This window comes from Lepus europaeus, chromosome 10, assembly GCF_033115175.1.
Source record: "Lepus europaeus isolate LE1 chromosome 10, mLepTim1.pri, whole genome shotgun sequence".
Taxonomy (NCBI): Eukaryota; Metazoa; Chordata; class Mammalia; order Lagomorpha; family Leporidae; genus Lepus; species Lepus europaeus.
The window spans coordinates 118,343,794-118,362,159 of NC_084836.1; the positions used below are offsets into that span (position 1 = coordinate 118,343,794).

The window sequence follows — 18,366 nt, forward strand, 5'->3', positions numbered from 1 at the left end:
CAGTAGCTGGGTCCCTGCCATCCATGTGGGAGACCTGCATTGAGTCTGGCACTCCAGCAGATGAGAGATCAATCTCTCTAATAAAATAAATAGAATTTTAAAAAATCTCTCCTTGGTTTCTTCTGGCAAGCAACACAATACCCTCCAGCTGAATTCAGCAGAGGAACTGTGGAGAGGCAGTGTCTTTGCAGTGAATGCAAACTCCTTGTCTGATAACTGGTGGCTCCGGCCCCAGCCCTCCGGGCCCCAGGCACTGAGGCCAGGTGTTGCAATGCTTCAGGGAGCTTCAGGTCCCCCTGCTGCTGCCCTCTCCCCAGGAATGGATCCTGGGATTCTCTGTGGCACCTGCTTCTCCCGTCTTGTTCTCTTACACGCTAGAGACATGCACAGGTGAATCTGAGCGGCCTATTCCGACTTCTAGAGTGGAGAGGTAGGACGATGACCCGGAAATTTCTCCAAACATGGAGGAAAGTGTTCAACAGATAGTGACCGGTCACAGCACAACTGGTCCTTTCCTGCCCGTCACCTGCCCGACGGGCTGCCGCTCAGTGCTAAGTGCACACGAGGGTCTGTGTGACACCTTGGTAAATGGATCACATAAGGGAATTTATATTTCAATTCAAAGATATGCTCTGTTACTTATAACAAGTGGTAACACCTTCTTCAATATCCAAAATGCTATAAATAAACAGGGCAGCTAATGGTCCTTTTTATAAAGGTCTAGACAGTTGTTTACACGGGACGTCTTTGAAAAAAAATGCTGCACTTTTTGCCTACTAAAAATTAAACTGGTAACTAAAACTGCCAACAGATGCTTGCGTTTTGGCCCAGAGATAGAGTGGAGGTTTTTTGGGCTCTGGACCATCTTGCTCTGCAGAGTGCAGACCATTAAGGAATTGCAGAGTGAAAAAGAAAATATCAGATTCTGGGGTCACAGCGCCACCTGGAGAATAACAGAAGGTTGTTCAGGCAGTGTGTCCTCGTGGGTCCTAGAGCTTACATAACAACCACAGGGAATGGGAAGACTTTTATGGACTGTGGTGCATCGGGACTGAGTGGACTCAGCGGCAGCCGCGTGGCGTTACATGTCAGCACACTCATCTCTGAATACGCAGGAGTCACTCTGGTACAGACCCTCTCCTGCTGGAACGTTCAAGGAGCCAGACCGAGGGAATGCTAGACTCTCTCCTGCTTGATATCCAGGGCTCAGCAAACCAATACTGACTTTAGAAACCAGTTCCCCACCTGCCGTACCTGGCCGCACACCTCAGATAGCTGTGTGCCTCCTGACACTGCCTTTAAGTTCCTGTATCCTGAAACCATCTTACCGTGCAGTTGTGATTTGTTAATCACTGAGGGACTAAGGTGACAGTGTGTCCCCCACCCGAAACTGCCTCCTTACTGCCTTGGCAATTTAGGGTATACAAGTCTGGAAACAAAGGATCGGGGCTTGATTCTTGAGACATTAGTCAAGCTGGCAGGCATAAACAAACTGTGTGTCTTTCCTCCCCAAAGCCTCCAGTGCCTTTTGGTTTCTTTGATCTTTTGCCGGTAACAATTCCTGCTTGCAAGCATTTATTTATGTGCTGACTTCCCTGTTGGTGCCAAGATTATAGGGATGGAGCATGCAGGCCTGGTTTGTTTCCCTTGGTGCTCTCATTTTAATGGGGAGGCAAGATTCAAAGGCAAGGTGCCAGCAAGGGCTAGAAAGTTGGTATGGTGATGGGAGGCTGTTCTGTTTGGGTGGTGGCTGTGTTTAAGGAACATCTGTCCTAGTCTGTGTTGCTACAACCAGGTCATCTGTAACAACAGATTTTTTCCCTCAGAGTTCTGAGATTTGCAAGTTCAACATAAAGGTGTCAGGTTTGGTGCCTGGTGAGAGGCCCCACTGTTCTTTCCTGGATGGTGCCTTGGTGCCCTGCCCTCCAGAGAACTGACCTTCTCCCTCAACCCTGCTACTGTGAGGAGTCAGAAGGGCTTGCAGCAGTCAGGTGGGGCCCAGTGATGAGGAAAGGGAGATCTCTTTGAGATGGTGCAAGATGCTTGCTTCCCCCCAAAAAGTTATCTTTAGCAAGATCAAGGTGCCAAATTCCATTGCACCCAAGAGCTGCCTTTAGCAAGACAACAGTGCCTGTCTCTTCCAGTTTATCATGAGAATAGCAAGGATGTGGGGATTTCACCCTTCTGAATTCTCAGTTTATCCTGAAAACAGATCGCACCCTTCTACTCCTTCACCACCTTCCTCTTTTTCTTATCATGAGCAAGCTAGACTGGGCAAATATGAGTACAAATCCAGCCTTTTGTCCCTGCCTTCTAACTGATCCTTGGCTAATTAGTTTTTTCCAAAACTTGTGCTAGAAAACTTGTGACTCAAAACCTCACATCCACCAGCCTCTGATCACTGTGGCAGGAGGTTTCTGACGTAAATAAATCTTGCTTTTCTCTCTGCCTTGTGTGCGAGGGAATTCTTATTTCATGTGAGACAAAGAATCGAGGTCATCTTTCTCCGCCACCATTTCACCCCTAACATTATTAGGACCCTGAATCCATAAATGAGGCTCTGCCTTCAGCTGTGGCTGCCTCTTCAGACCCCAGCCCCTACACCATCACACAGGGAGCTCTGTTTCCATATGCGCTTCCTTGGTGGAGTGACCAGGAAGGTGTCTTGAGGGGAAGTAGAACTTAGCGAAGTGCACAACAGGATAGGGGGATCCTGGGTAGCAGAATCGAGAGTCAAGCCCCTGAGGCAGGAATGGTGCCCAGAGGATGGGTCACAGGGAGGGCAGGGGAGGGTGGTGTGAAACCAGGTCAGAGAGGGAGGCTACGCTGTGGGTGGGAACTTAAGATTATACCCTAAGCACAACAGGAAGACAGTAAATAATTTAAAACAAGGTCATGGCAAACAAATTTGCCAAATTGTTGAGCTAAATACAAATGAACATTTTGCATTACCCAGCACAAGAAGATTCCAACGAAGTACAAAATATTATGAAGATCAGACTTCAGTGTCCTGAGCCTGGGGAGCACTGCTGCGATCCTTGGGTGCCCCCTGCAGGCACTAAACCAAATGACTGCAAGATGGGACGGTTGGCTCCTGGCCCTCACAATGGCTCAGGCTGGAGTCGGCACAGGGCACTGAAGTCTTAGCACTGGCAACCCAGTGCTGCCATTGTACACACTACCACGCTATGATGCAAGGAGCTCATTTTTTGCTTTTTATGACAGACTCTAAATTAAGCTGGGTCATGTCTGGACGATTTTGTCTCCTCCATGCCAATTCAAACAAGTTTTGTGTTTTTCCTCTCTCTTTGTAACTTCCTCACAGAGCATGGAGTATCCATGCTGGTCCTTGGTTACTGTTTCTTGAGTTCTTGTTGGAGTAACTAGTAACACTTTACAACATACTTTGTAACGTGTGGGTTTTGCTTGTGGTCTCTTTATTAACTAGAATGGTACCTGCACAAGGACAGGGATTTTGTCAGTTACACTCCCAGTGCGGTGCACCTGCCCTTCTTGGTCCAGCAACATGCCACCGTTGACCCTGCGCTACTCCTCCCCAGACCACATCCAGGCCTGCAGCTCTGGAAGCCAGGAAGTGTGGAACATAGGGTTGCCACCCAGAAGCTCCACCAGGCCAAGCACCTTGTCTGACTCATCGTCCTATTTGCAGTAGCACCTAGCATGGTACAGAGTTCCAACAAACGCACACTCCAACTCCCTCATTTTGGTGTTATTGCCAGGGTTACAGGTTCTGACAGACAAGCACACAGATGAGGCAGGTGCTCTGGGAGCAGCCATCTTGGGGTGTGTGTGTTGGGGGAGGGGAGGACTGGAGAGGGCACAGTAGCAAAAATGGGCCAAGCCCAATTGGCACCAGCAGCTGCTGGCACACAGGAACACAGGTGTAATGTCATCGGGACTGTGATCTTTCAAGCTCAAGCAAAACTAAAAGGCTGATATTGTCGAGTGAAGTTGCTTGAATTTCAAATAGTAGTTGAATGAAAGAAAACTGCGTGAATGAACTGACAATCTTGGATCCAGCCAGTGGGTGGCTGGTTTCCAATCCGCTGTAAGGAAACCTCTTCACTCAACCTTGGCCAGGAAGTTACATTCAAGTGGCCTTTGGTGGTTTTCTGCCCTGACCTGCAGCCACCAAATGCTTCTACTTGTACCCTGGGCCTCTCCATGTTGCTGGCCCAAACAGCTGGGGACAGTGTCCTGCAGAAGAAAGAACCAGAAACAAAGGTTGCAAAGGCTCAACCGCAGGAAATGAAAGAATTCTAAACAGGAGACTTCAAAGCCCCCAGCACAAGAGCACCTGCAGAACTGACTTCCCTGCAGGGGAGAGAGAGAAGCTCGAAGGACAGGAAAGGTTCGGGGAGAGGGGTGACCCAAGATGGTGAGAAATAGAATAAGAACCCCTGGAACTGGAAGCCAGAGAGGGTCTCCAGGCACTGTGCCCTGCCCAGATTAAAGGACACTGCCCTGGGGCCAGTGTTGCGGTACAGTGGGTGAAGCCACCTACAGCACTGGCATCCCATGCAGGCATTGGTTGGAGCGCTGGTTGCTCCTCTCCCAATCCTGCTCCCCACTAATGCGCCTGGGAAAGCAGCAGCAGATGGCCCCAGTGCTTGGCCCGGCACCCATGTGAGAGACCCGTAGGGAGTTACAGGCTTCCAGCTTCAGCCTGGCCAGCCCCAGGCCATTGTGGCTATTTGGGGAATGAACCAGTGGATGGAAGATGGTTCTTTCTGTCACCCTGCCTTGCAAATCAATCAATCAATCTAAAAAAGGACACTCCCTGTGCCCAGGCCTTGCAGACAGCGCCATCTGACGGCCCAGACCTGCGTGGAAGGCACACTTGCTGAGCTCCCAACTGCTCTCTCCTCTGCTTCCTGTCCGTGTTTCAGAAGCGCAGTGATGGTCAGGCAGCCGTACTTCCAGCTGCAGGGAATTAGTCATAGTTGTTGAAGGTAATTATTAGACTTACTGCTTGGAGTTGGGAGCTAGAAACCGACAGAACAGGCAAGGGCCATGGGTGCCTGGTGGGCTGGGAGACAGGGTGCAGGAGGACCCTGTTCAAAGGATTTAACCAAGAGGAAGCTGACTTGGGGAGAAGAGCTCATATGTATCAGCTAAATGATACGTCACAGGAGCCTGCCTGGGAAGTGAGGCTGTAACTCTGTGTCAAGCCTGACGTTCCATTGGCAAAAATGTAAAAACTGTCGTTTTTTTCTCAAAAAAAAATTTTTTGCCTTGGAAAATAAGTTGCTTTTCACTTAAAATGTTGTTTCCTATTACTAGGGAATGAGTTTTATTACTTTAGATGAATGAATACATTTTTTGAAATCCTGGCTTAGTTTCTAATATAGTAACTATCGATGAATGTAACTCACGTAAAGAGAAGTTCTTTGGTGTCCTCAATAATTATTAAAGTTGTAAACGGCTCTCGAGGCTAAAATTTTAAAAATAATAAAGAGTCAGGAGGATTCATTAGCTGTTCAGCGGCACTGTTGGGTAAAGGCATGGGGGCCTCCCCGTCGCACCCTTGGAGTCACCAGGAGACACAAACTCACATCCTAAGGGCAAGGCCCTGCGTTCCCACCTCTCAGGGGGCGCCAGTGTCGGGTGCCGGAAAATAGACTTCCGGGCCCGGCCTCCAGGTCCCGGCCCGGCCGCCCGCCCGCCCGCCGCGCGCCCCCTGCCGTCCGCGGTCGGCGTCGGCGCCTCTGTCCCCCCCCGGGGAGACGCCTGTCTCTTTAATTGGCATGTACCAAGTCCTCCCAGGTTACGCTTGCTCCCCGAGTGCCAGCCGAGAGGAATCATTGGTCGGAGGCCCCGCAGGGGGGGATGAGGAGACGGCGTGGGATTTCTTCGGGAGTCCCGGGCCGGCAGGGCGTGAGAGGGGGCCCGCGGGTGACTGCACCGTTGCGGCCCTCCCCGCCTCGCCCCGTAGTCCAGTCCCAAGATGGCGGCCACCATGAAGAAGGCGGTGAGTGGGGCGCCCGGGGAGCGGGCGGCGGCCGGGCTCGGTCTCGGGGGCCCGGGCGCGGGATGCCGGCGGTGCGCAGCCCTGGGGGCCGGAGCGGTCCCGGGGCCGAGGCCACCGGCCGTGAGGGCGGTGCCGCTGCGCCGCCCGCCCGCGCGTCTTCCCAGGCCCCCGGCCCCGGGGCTTTGGGGGGGCTCTGGGCCGCCTCTCGCCTCTCCCCGGGGGACTGGGGACTCCAGCGGTCCGGGTCTTGCCCCCGGCAGCGGCAAGCGACCGCCTCTTGACAGCCGCGGGCCTGGCGCCCAAGGTGGGCTTCGCCTGGGTACCGCGGGCAGCGCGGCCGGGGCCGGGGCCGGGGCCGGGGCCGGGGTCCACCTGTCCGAGCGCGCGGCCGGGCGGGGCCGGAGCGGGCGGGTGGCTGCGCCCAGCCCGCGTCTCCCGTCGGGGCCTCGCCGCCGGCCGTTTATTGTCCGAGCGCCCCCACCTCGCTGATGGGGAACCGCAGACGGCGACGGGTGGTGGCTCCGAGGTGACTCAGCTGCCGGGCAGGGCTGGAGCTCGGCATCTGGTCCATTTCTCTCCTGTGCTCTTCTTCCGGGAGGTGCTTTGGATCCTTATTTGGCAAACGAGCAATCGGAAGCGCCGAGGCCAAGCCAGGGATTAGGCATCCCAGCTGCGGCGGGGGTCTCTGCTGCGGACCCCCCGGTCTTGGGCGCGTTTGCCTTCGTCCTAGCCCTGGGACCACGTTAGGACGTCCTTTGCGCTCTGACTACCCAGCAGCGCACGGTCCATGTGGCCCGGGCCTGGTGCAGGAGGCGCCCAGCCGTCCCACTCTGCAGCTGGGGTGAACGGCTCGCCCTCCTGGCCTGCCCCTCCCCCTCAGGTGCTTACGGAGCACCTGTAGGGGCCCCAGAGCCAGGGAGATTGAGACAAGCGTGAAACGTGAGATTCACTTCACCTGGGCTTGGTGAAATTGGGCCCTTTGTTAGGTGCGGGCTTTCATTCCACGGGGGATATCAGCAGTGGTACGGCCGGCGGAGGTGGGGTGTGGAATGCGGAGAGCAAGTGAGCATTTGCGAGAATGGTAAGAGGATGATCTGAACCCTGATCGCAACATTTCCGGGACCAACCTTTTTATTTTTTCGTTCCCTACAGTGTTTTGAGCAGGGCACAGAGCACCGTCCGCTTTTAAGGGACGGCCTGACGGTGATGAGCACTTGGAGTTTGCATCCTCATTGTATTGTTCGCTTGTTAGGCTCTTGGAGAGAAGCAGGCAGCACCCAGATTGTCCCTCAGAAAACTCGCTTCCACCTCCAGCGAGAACTGTGAGGGAAGTCGAGACGAGGGGGAGCGAAACCTGTTTTGAGGCCAGAGGAGGTTTTCCTGCAAAGGTGTCATTTGAGGCCGAGGTCTGAGATTGCACAGGAGGAAGGGCGGGGCTGCGGAGGAAGTGAGGTTCAGAGGGGGAGAATCTTGTGCAGTTGGTAAAAGGAAGGCAGACAGGGTAGGGGATGGGAAAACACGTTGAGGGGCCGGCAGTGGTCAGTTCATGAAGGGTCTTGGGAGCTTGAAGACCCACCTGGGAGCGGCCACGTGCTGCCCGTGTTTCCCCTTTTAGTTTAGTAAAAGTGTATCTTTTGCAACCTGGAGTGCTTTCTGCTGGCTACATGTTGGCCGCCTCCCACTAGTCATGACTGCAGGTGAGAACCTTTAGTGGCGATGACACAGTTCTCCCCCTTCAACGTCTGCTTCCTAAGCTTGCTTCCTGGCCGTAGGGGTCTCCTAAGTACAAATGTCCCCAGGCCCAGAAAGGCAGTCTTGACTTCTCTCTAAAGAAGCTGCCTTCACTCCCCAGCTCCCCAAACCTTCCGCCCCTACTAGAGTTTATTTTTACTGTCCTATTTATCACTGTGTAATGTTCTCTTGTTCACCCTGTTTTTGTCTGCCTCTTCCACCATGGAGGCTTGCGGGTGTTCAGGAAGGTAGGAGTGTGACTCCTGGGCTTAGGAAATACTAAATAGTTGCTACGTGAGTAGCTGTATGCATGAAAGCTGAACAAAACACAAAGAAAAAATTTATATCATATGGACTTGGTAGGCGCCTTTCAGAAATAAAATAAAGTCAGAATGAAATCAACCAGAATTTCTTTCTGAAGACACAGCTGTCAGTGTGATCTGGGTGACACCCATGGTTGATGTGGGGTGTGACTGAGTATAGCTCCATTTCCTCCTGAAATCCCATGAAATGCTAATGTTCAGGAAAAGGGCCTAGTCAGAGCCCAGGGAATTTTAATTTTCAGAGTTACAGAGAGATCTTTCATCAACTGGTTCCCTCCCCACTTAGCCACAATGGCCAGGGCTGAGCCATTTTCTGCTGCTTTCCCAGGCACATTGGCAGGGAGCTAATTGGAAGTGGAGCAGCCAGGACTTGAACCGGCACCTATGTTGGATGCTGGCTTAACCTGCCCTAACCCTTCACCTTGTATCTTGAGCAGTCATGTTTTTCTTAGGCCTAGCAGAATTCTAGGGGTGGATCTCTTGTTCCTTTGAAGTGATTTTTGGTTCTCAATATTCAGGAAAATAATTGCTGACCTTTTCATTTGTTGGTCCCAGGCCCTGTGTATTCTTTTACCCCAGCAAGGTGGGAACTGACTTCTCCATTTTAAAAACATGAAGTGATTCCAAAGAATTGAGTGATTTGCCCGAGGTTCCTACTGCTTGGATTGGAACCTGACTGTGCCACTCTGTGCCACCTCAGGTATCACAAAGTAACTTCTTCCTCCAAGAGTTCCTGCCTTCATGAGCGGTGGTAACACAGGTGGCTTCTCTTGAGGCCGGAGTCCCTAACCTGCTGCTGTGGTTGCTTTGAGAATCTGAGTTCCCGAGGGACGTACTTCCTGCACATACTGTTGGGTACAGAGTCTCAGGGGGTGAACTGACCTCTCAGTGTCTGTGGACCCCAGTTAGGAATTGTCTGTGCCCAAAGGCAGTTCAGGAGAAGTAGGAGTGTTCGGCTCAGCAGGGCTAAAACAGAACATGTTAACTGTGCTGTCAGCCACCCGCTGAGTGGCCTGCAGATGCACCCAGCTTCCGCCCTTCATGAACCCCAGTGCAAGAGCCAGGTAAAGAATTGGACACCAGGGGCCAAGAGTGTGCTGGCGGCTGTTGTGTGGTGGGGCTGCAGTGGGAAGGTGGAAAGCAGAGAGCTGGATTCTCTACTGCTTTTCAGAAACTGCAGACTTGAATCTGATCAAGCAGGATTTAGATTCAGAAACAGTTGCGTGTCAGGCAGATCCTGACACACGTGAAATTGTCTAGTGGAAAGGGAGGCCTGATGAAGGGCGGGGCCAGGTTCTAGGTGTCTGCTTTGGAATTCTGACCTCTGAGCTCTGTTGCTTGAGACTGCAGGTTGCCTTTCAACCTCTGGAGAAATAAAGGCATGCATCTTATGTCATTGGTCGAGAGAGACCCGATGAAGGTCAGGACAGGATATTGTGAGCCCTTTACTGTTAGTGGCAAAAGAGCCAGTAGTCTTGATTGACGCTACTTTTATGTTACACACATAAGCATTTGTATATAATTAATCTATATAACCTGCCATATTGATATATACAATAAGTTAACTCAGGATTATTTTTATACACACAGACATTTTTCTTTATACTATAATCAAGTTATCTTGCTTCTATTTTATAAATGATGGGAACCCTAGGGAGACTCTTATTTATTTATTTAATATGTAGATCCCCCCTGAGAATCTGACGAAAGCTAAGGACTTCCACTGCCCCTCTTCAGTACGTGCAAGTCCCTGTGCACACACGCACACGTGTGCATGCTCCCACATTCTGTTTCCAAGAGCCCTTTGGGCCTGTGGCCTCCACGCCAGGCTGCCTGGGTCGAAGTCAGGTGCTCCCACTTGCTGACTGTGGCTTTCCGTGGAGTGTGCTCTGGTTTCTCCAGCTGTAAAGCAGCAGTGCTGATAATCCCTCTTGCCAAGATGGGAGGATTAGCGGAGTTGGTGATGCACGTAGAAAGTTCTGGATACACAGGGAGAGTTCAGTCAATGTTAGCTATAATTTTTATTTTTTCATAGTTAATTTATGTCTCCCAAGTATTCTTTTTTAAATGTGGTTGTGACATTAATATTGCTAAATAATCCGTTGCTCCAATTGATATATCATCTAACTTTTAAATTTATTTTTATCTTTTGCCAGCATGACTTTTTTTTTTTTTTTTCTTACAGGCAGAGTTAGTGAGAGGGAGAAAGGTCTTCCTTCCATTGGTTCACCCCCCAAATGGCCTCCACGGCCGGCACTGTGCCTATCCAAAGCCAGGAGCCAGGTGCTTCCTCCTGGTCTCCCATGCAGGTGCAGGGCCCAAGCACTTGGGCCATCCTCCACTGCCTTCCCGGGCCACAGCAGAGAGCTGGCCTGGAAGAGGAGCAACCGGGACAGAACCGGTGCCCCAACTGGGACTAGAACCTGGAGTACCGGCGCCGCAGGCGGAGGATTAGCCTAGTGAGCCGTGGTGCCAGCCCATGACTTCATTTTTAAAAATTTTTTTTAAAGATTTATTAATTTACTTGAAAGTCAGAGTTACCCAGAGAGAGGAGAGGTGGAGAGGGAGAGGAAGAGGGAGAGAGAGAGAGAGAGTTCTTCCATCCGCTGGTTCACTTCCCAATTGGCTGCAATGGCCAGAGCTGTGCTGATCTGAAGATAGGAGCCAGGAGCCTCTTCTGGTCTCCCACATGGGTGCAGGGGCCCAAGGACTTGGGTCATCTTCTGCTGCTTTCCCAGGTCATAGCAGAGAGCTGGATCAGAAGTGGAGCAGCCTGATCTCGAACTGGCGCCCATATGGGATGCCAGCACTGCAGGCCGCAGCTTTACCTGCTGCACCACAGCACCAGCCCCCCAAGTATTCTTATAAATACTCAAACATAGTCATATTCAGTGATTATTGTATATATTAAATTTTTGGTGTTAAGCATTCAGTTTCCATCATTTATAGTGAATTTTACCATATTAACACATGTGAGCAGATGCTACATGAAAATGAATGTGTTTTTTGCTGCATGTGGAGTATAGCCACTGAAATGCAGTTCTGTGGCCAATATATCAGTTGCATTAAAGACTCAGATTTCTGATCACCACAGTAAGTTCATGGAAGTCCTGACTAAGGAAAAATAAAAATTATGAGGCCTTTACCAACATTATTTGATCATGTAACTCTTAGTTTGCTGAAAGAATGTTTCAGCTTGAGGCACACACTGGCTAAATGTTGCCTTATTCTTTCTGTAGGAGGGCTAGTTACAATGTTTCTATAGCGTAGGCATATGCGATAGAATATTGGGAAAGATTACAGATTGAACAAATGTTAAGGTCATTGAAAAAATCAAATAAGGCATTTATATATGATGTGATTCTTCACTGTATGAGAGCAAATAGTTTATTGAATTATTGAGCGCAAGATAAAAACCTCTAACTTCTCTATTAAAATATTACAAAAATTAAAATGTTTTTCAGGCTGCAGAAGACGTCAATGTTACTTTTGAAGATCAACAAAAGATAAACAAATTCGCAAGGAATACGAGTAGAATCACAGAGCTAAAGGAAGAAATAGAAGTAAAAAAGGTATTAAAATGTTTATCTCTGCTTTTCCTCTCTTTACTGTTACCTCTCTAATCACTGTCAAGACCTCTACATTCCACAACCTCTTTTAAGCCCCCGCCTTCCTTTCTTCTGACAGCTGACTCCATGCACCATATACCTGTATCCTGCCTCCATCTCTCTGTGGCAAAACATACTAACAACTGTCAGATTACTGTAAAGTGTTGCTCCAGTCATGCATATGCCTTTGCATTCAAAACCCCCAAGCCTCCCCCTGGACTCCAGCCATCAAAACCCTACTGTCTCTAGTGGTATTTCCTCCACCCTCCCTATTTAGTCGTGCTTCTGACCAGGGCTCCCAGGGCTTGGACAGGAGGGTGTTGGTGGAGGTGGAAGAAAACCGGCAGACTTGAGAGGTATTTGAAAATTAGGCAGTAGCACAGCAGCTCGTAAGACTCCTTCTGAGCAGATTATCTCCTACCCACTTCCTGTCAAAAGTTTGCATATGACATAGCAAGTAAGTTTCAGTAGAAACGTTTTTGAAGGGATGTGACATAATTTAAAGAGTTGGTGAGGGGTTTGACTCTAGGCTGAGCTTCCAGGAGCAAGTCCTGAAACCGTGTCTCAGAGGAGGACCTGACTGGGGACAGCTTTGATGCTGGCTTCACTGACCCCGGAGCCTCCTTAGTGACGAAGCTGCCCCTCTCATACTCTGCCCTCAGTCCATGCACTTTTTTTTTTTTTTTTTTTTTTTAAGATTTATTTATTTCTTTAAAAGGTAGAGTTATGGAGAGGCAGAGGCAGAGAAGAGTAAGTCTTCCATCCACTGGTTCACTCCCCAAATGGCCACAATGGCCAGAGCTGGGCTGATCCGAAGCCGGGAGCCGGGAGCCTCTTCTGAGTCTCCCACATGGGAGCAGGGGCCCAAGGACTTGACCTATCTTCTACTGCTTTCCCAGGCCATAGCAGAGAGCTGGATTGGAAGTGGAGCAGCCAGGACTTGAACCGATGCCCATATGGGATGCTGGCGCTGGAGGCAGAGGCTTTACCCATTATGCCACAGCACCAGCCCCAATCCATGCACTTTTGATTAGTGTAATTTAAGTTATTACTTGTTTACACCCTGTTGACAAGGAAGGCTGGGGAAGGTTTTTGCTTTTTATGGTTTTATTTCATAGGAAGGCAGAGTTCACCAGGTAGGAAATTCCTACAGTAGGAGATGTTTTGAGTGACCGTGGATACCTGCCGCCACTCCAGGATGCTCACAGCGATCAGAAATAAGAGGACAGTGTGCAGGCTCCTAAGTGCTTGCTATGAAATGCATCTAAAAGTGTGCGAAATTAAATTATTTTAGTGTGGCAATACCTTTGTGAAAGGGCCCCTCAGGGACTTGGCATCCCCAAATTAAGCCTGGCCTGTAGCTTTTATCACGGAATTTTCAGTGCAGTTTCGCTGCTGTTTACTTTATGTTTGTAGAAGCAACTCCAAAATTTAGAAGATGCTTGTGACGACATCATGCTTGCAGAGGATGACTGCTTGATGATTCCTTATCAGATTGGTGACGTTTTCATCAGCCACTCACAAGAAGAAACACAGGAAATGTTAGAAGAGGCAAAGGTATGTTGATGGAATTAGTGATGTCATTAGAAAGAGCTTGTAATTATAGGGGTGGGGAAGGGGGGATGCTGGCTGATGTCCCGGGCATTCTCTGAATGCTCTGCCAGTGGGATTTTATTTAACACTAACAATGATCCCAACTGGGAGATGAAGAATAAAGGATTAGAAGGGTAGTGGTGTTTACTCCGGGTCAGATTCTTCTGACTCCAGAACTTTGCTCTAAATGAAAAGTATTCAGACAGTGTAGTGTATATTATACAGTAGGAAAGACAGGACTCTGTGATCCTAACACCCAAAGATAACCACCCATGATATCATGTATTTCATGGTCTCTCTCTCTCTCTGCATGGTTTTGCTTTGCACTTTGGTTAGTTAACATTCAAATAGAAGCTTTTTCTCATTTTATTTAGTGTTTGTTTATCCAGCTCATATTCATTGAGAACTGCTTGGGACCAGGCACTCGCACTTTAAAAACATTTTTTCTGATTCTATAATGTGTTGATGAACATTGATTTGGCTTCCTGTACTCATATGGTTAACATGAGTTTCCAATATTGCTACAGTAATATTACAGTGATCATTCTTATACATAAATCTGTTTACATTTAGAAAATTGTTTTAGGTAAATAATCAGAGATGTGTGATGTTGAGACATTTGATGCACTATATGAAATTACCTTCCGAGTCATTTGTGTTTCATCTCTGTATGAGAAGGTGATCTTGTTTGTGTGTGAGGAGCTGGTGGAGTTAGACACTGCCTAAGACTTTTGCCTAATTCACTTAAATATTACCTACACTGCCAGTCTCCTTTTTTCAGATGCCATAAAAAGCAGGGCTAAACTTGCATTTCAAACCTTGGACAAACAAATACTTTTTTTCCCTGACTCTTTCTATGCAGAAACCTTGTATGTCTCCTTTAAGTCTAATTTTTTTCTTAATTAGTGGAATTTTGTGATTTTTTTTAACCACTCTGAGATGTTTTTATTGGGAGTATTTCATGTTGTAGTTATCGTGAATGCCCCTTCCCTTAGAACACACATAGATACTGAACCTTTCCTTTGTCATCCATCCATCTCAGGAGTATCACGTGCCCACTCTGCATCGGGTTCTGCCATGAACTGGGGATACAGGGGACAACAAAATATGTTTTGTTTGCTGGAGATTAGGGAGCATCTGAAATCGTGGTTAGATCTTGTAAACTCAATCCAGTTGAAGAAGCTGTCCTTAACTTAGGCAGGGGTCAGCAAACTTTGTGTAAGGGGCAGGAAGGTTCGTGTAGGTGTAGCGGGTTTTGTGGGCCACGTGACCTCCCATTTGTGGAAGTTGATCTCTGGCTGTGTTTCACTAACACTTCAGAAAGACAAGCTGCAGGCTGAATTTGGCCTGTGGGCCTTAGTTTCCCTTTTAGGGGTCCTAGAAAGGGTGATTGGATTTGTGGTCCTAAAAGGATTTTGTAGGATATTTTTGTACTTTTTTTTTTTTTTAACATTTATTTATTTATTTGAAAGTCAGAATTACAAACAGAAGGAGAGGCAGAGAGAAAGAGAGAGAGAGGTCTTCCATCTGCTGGTTCACTCCCAATTTGTCTGCAATGGCTGGAGCTGCACTAATCCAAAGCCAGGAGCCAGGAGTTTCTTCCAGGTCTCCCACGCAGGGGAGACAGGGGCCTAAGGACTTGGGCCATCTTCCACTGCTATCCCAGGCCATAGCAGAGAGCTGGATTGGAAGTGGAGCAGCTGGGTCTCGAACCAGTTCCCAAATGGGACACCAGCACTCTAGGCTGGGGCTTTACCTGCTATGCCACAGCGCCCTGTGGTTTTAAAACCCTGCTGGTGTTTTTTTTTGTTTGTTTGTTTGTTTGTTTTTGTTTTTGTTTTGTTTTGTTTTTTTTTTGACAGGCAGAGTGGACAGTGAGAGAGAGAGAGACAGAGAGAGAGAAAGGTCTTCCTTTTCCGTTGGTTCACCCTCCAATGGCCGCTGTGGCCGGCGCACTGTGCACCACTCTGATCCGAAGGCAGGAGCCAGGTGCTTCTCCTGGTCTCCCATGTGGGTGCAGGGCCCAAGCACTTGGGCCATCCTCTACTGCACTCCCAGGCCACAGCAGAGAGCTGGCCTGGAAGAGGGGCAACCGGGACAGAATCCAGCACCCCGACCCAGACTAGAACCCGGTGTGCCGGCACCGCAGGTGGATGATTAGCCTATTGAGCCGTGGCGCCGGCTACCTGCTGGGTTTTTTAAGTATAGGAATTTTATCTTCTTCATAATAGCTGTACATCTTATTCCTTCTAGCAGCCATTCTCAAAGATATGGCATTAATCAGAATTACCCCCAGAGCTTGCACATTGTTGGGCCCAACCCAAAGAATTACTATTTGAGGAGGCCTCGGAACTCGTTTGTCTAACAAGTTCCCATGGGATATGATCTGGTGACCACACTTTGAGAACCACTGGCCCAATTTCTAAAAGAATAATATATTTGCTGGTACTAAGTAGTCTTCTTTTGTTAGGTAATAGATTGCCATTTCTGTGCTTTCATGTTTTCTCAGTCATAGTTTGTGAAAATCTTCCTTTATGTCCTAGTCGGGAAGGAGCGTGTGACATTTCATGTGGGCACAGCTGCTCAGTCTTAAAAATGAGGCGCCTGTAGCCTCTCCCCATTTCTCTCCAGAGGCCTCAGAGTGTGTGACCGTCAGTTGTTACTCTTACTGATTGGTGGTGTTGTGAATTTTTGTCATTTCTTCTAATTTCTTAGTTATTTTTGTACTTATTTTGTAAGTTGGGAGAGTCTGTGTTAGAACCAGGTAGACCCATGACTAACTGTTTTAAAGTCTGTTTGTGTGGTTCTTAGTGTATTACAAGATGATAATTTAGGCATTAATTTTCTTTTAGCTATTATGGTTTTTAGATCAGCAAAAACTGAGAAAGCAAGCTTGCTTTCTTCTGTGGTGAGTAAATATGGGCCATGAATTTAAATTCTGATTTTTAATTTAGATATAATTGTTGGTGTTATTTAGCTCCCTCTCCAAGTTTAGAACTTGAACTAAAATCATTCCTAGACATTTCAGACACAGATACTCAGAAATCATCCATTTGAATATAATTAATTTAAATTTTTTTTTTCCAGAAAAATTTGCAAGAAGAAATTGACGCCTTAGAATCCAGAGTGGAATCAATTCAACGAGTGTTAGCAGATTTGAAAGTTCAGTTATATGCAAAATTTGGGAGCAACATAAACCTTGAAGCTGATGAAAGTTAAACATTTTATAAAACTTTTTTTAATTTGTTTAATAAACTTGAATATTGTTTAAAATGATAATTTCCCTTCTTCAAATGACATGGAAAGGAAACTTTCTTTTTTAAAATTTTTCATTTATTTAATGGAAACTTGCCTATTTTCACATGTCTTGCTTATTTATTTTATATTTTTAAAAGAAGACAGTATTCATCTATGTATTTTGCATAACAATTATATAAAGTCTAGGGGCTTTATGTCATGTAATTAAAATCAGTTAAGCAACCTTTTATGTTTCCATATTATCATTTAGAATATTTGTTACAGTTTTTATTTATAAGAAAATCTAACAGTTGTGTCCTGTTTATGTCTGATTTCAGTTGCTATCTACTGCACTACATAAAGATGTACAATCTTGCACCTGTCAGCGTATTTCAAAACTAAACCTTTGTCACATAGTAAAAAACATAAAGATACATATTTAAATCTATGTAACATATATTTAGACATTTCACATCCCTTACAAAACTATCAGTATAATTGATGTTGATGAAACGGGGAAACTGAGGCACATTGAAGCGCGCTAACTACACCTAGATGTCGGAGTAGGCAGAGCAGCAGAACATTGTGGAAGCCAAGAGGTGTATCTATGAAAAGACGTGGTTGATGTTTTCTGTGTTTTGTATTTTTAATGATCAGTTTTAGGCTTTCAGTGCTTTGTCATTAATCGGGGCTTGTACTGATAATGGTGTGGGAGTTACGCAGCTGTGTATTTAAGAGTAAGGCTTCTTAAATAGTACATTCGCTCCCTACTCTACCCCACCCCAAAAAGACATACATATTGGGATTTGCAAGGCCTAATTCTGTTACCTTTCCAGCAGATGGCACTGATATGCCGAGATACCAGTAGAAGGGTTGTAATGGGAGAATGAGGATATTTTTAGGATTAATATACATAGGAAGTGTTTTTTAGCCTTCAAGGCTGTATATGTATTTTTTGGTTAAATGCTTATAAACGTGAATTGAGGCTTAAAAACATAAGAATATGTAACTGCTAAAATTCTTGACAGTATCCAGGAAAACCTTTTAATTGTTAAAAATGTTCACAGTGATATTCAAATTCTAGAAAGTGACTAGGGGGATAAAAACGATATTTTTTTGGCATGCATCTGAGCAATGTGTAGCTGAAGGGTCAGTGCTGTGAACTAGGTGACAGTCCCTCCAGACTGCACTGGGACGCGGGTCACACACGTCACAGGCCAGTTGCTTCTGTACAGGCGCATGTGCCCGTGTGAGTTCCATGCAGATACCAGGACATCTTCTGTGGGTATTGGATCCTGGAACCAGTCCCTCGGGGATGCCAAGGGATTAGTGTAATTTAGAGTCATAGCCAAGGTTACAGTGGTAGAGGATGACCACCAGGGCCCTTTTGTATCGTCAACTGGGGAGGAAGCAGCTCCCCCTTTCTGCCCTTCACTGGGGGAGCAACACAGCAGCCTGTGACATCCCTGCAGTAATAGAGCCAGGGGTCAAGATGTTCTGGCTCCAAAATGCAGCTGGGTCCCACCATTGGCCAAGCCCAATCAGGATCCAGAAGCTGTGTCAATGTTGATCTCTTGCAGGATCCAGGCCCTAGGCGAGTGGATGGATCTACCTGGACCAACAGAAGATCTGGCAGAGGAGGATAGCTGGAGTTTGGCTGTTTAACAGTGAGCGCTCATTGGGGTTATGTGCTGGGAAGTGGAGTTACGTAACCATCTGGGAATAAATTTACCAAGTAAACCTAATACAAAACAAATATGTGACTTTGGTTGGTGGTGGGATTTATTATATATCAGATTTGTTTTTCTTATTTAACTGAAATTTTAGGACATGAGCAATAATTGATTCCCATTTTAAGCTCATTTTTAAAGTTTACTTAAGT

At 47.4% G+C, this 18,366-nt stretch overlaps 1 protein-coding gene across 2 annotated transcripts; it reads left to right on the forward strand.

The window, feature by feature from the left end:
• Positions 1–5,780: 5,780 nt before the first annotated feature.
• On the forward strand, positions 5,781–16,669 carry PFDN4 (prefoldin subunit 4). 2 transcript variants are annotated; one of them, XM_062204388.1, is made up of 4 exons: positions 5,781–5,992; positions 11,511–11,618; positions 13,071–13,211; positions 16,335–16,665. In XM_062204388.1, the coding sequence occupies exons 1-4, from the start codon at positions 5,969–5,971 to the stop codon at positions 16,464–16,466; spliced, it is 405 nt and encodes a 134-aa protein (XP_062060372.1). In that variant the 5' UTR covers positions 5,781–5,968; the 3' UTR covers positions 16,467–16,665. The 2 variants fall into 2 exon arrangements, with proteins under 2 accessions (XP_062060372.1, XP_062060373.1); XM_062204389.1 differs by lacking the exon at positions 5,781–5,992 and adding an exon at positions 7,051–7,073 and having other exon boundaries at positions 16,335–16,669.
• The last annotated feature ends 1,697 nt before the right edge of the window (positions 16,670–18,366 follow it).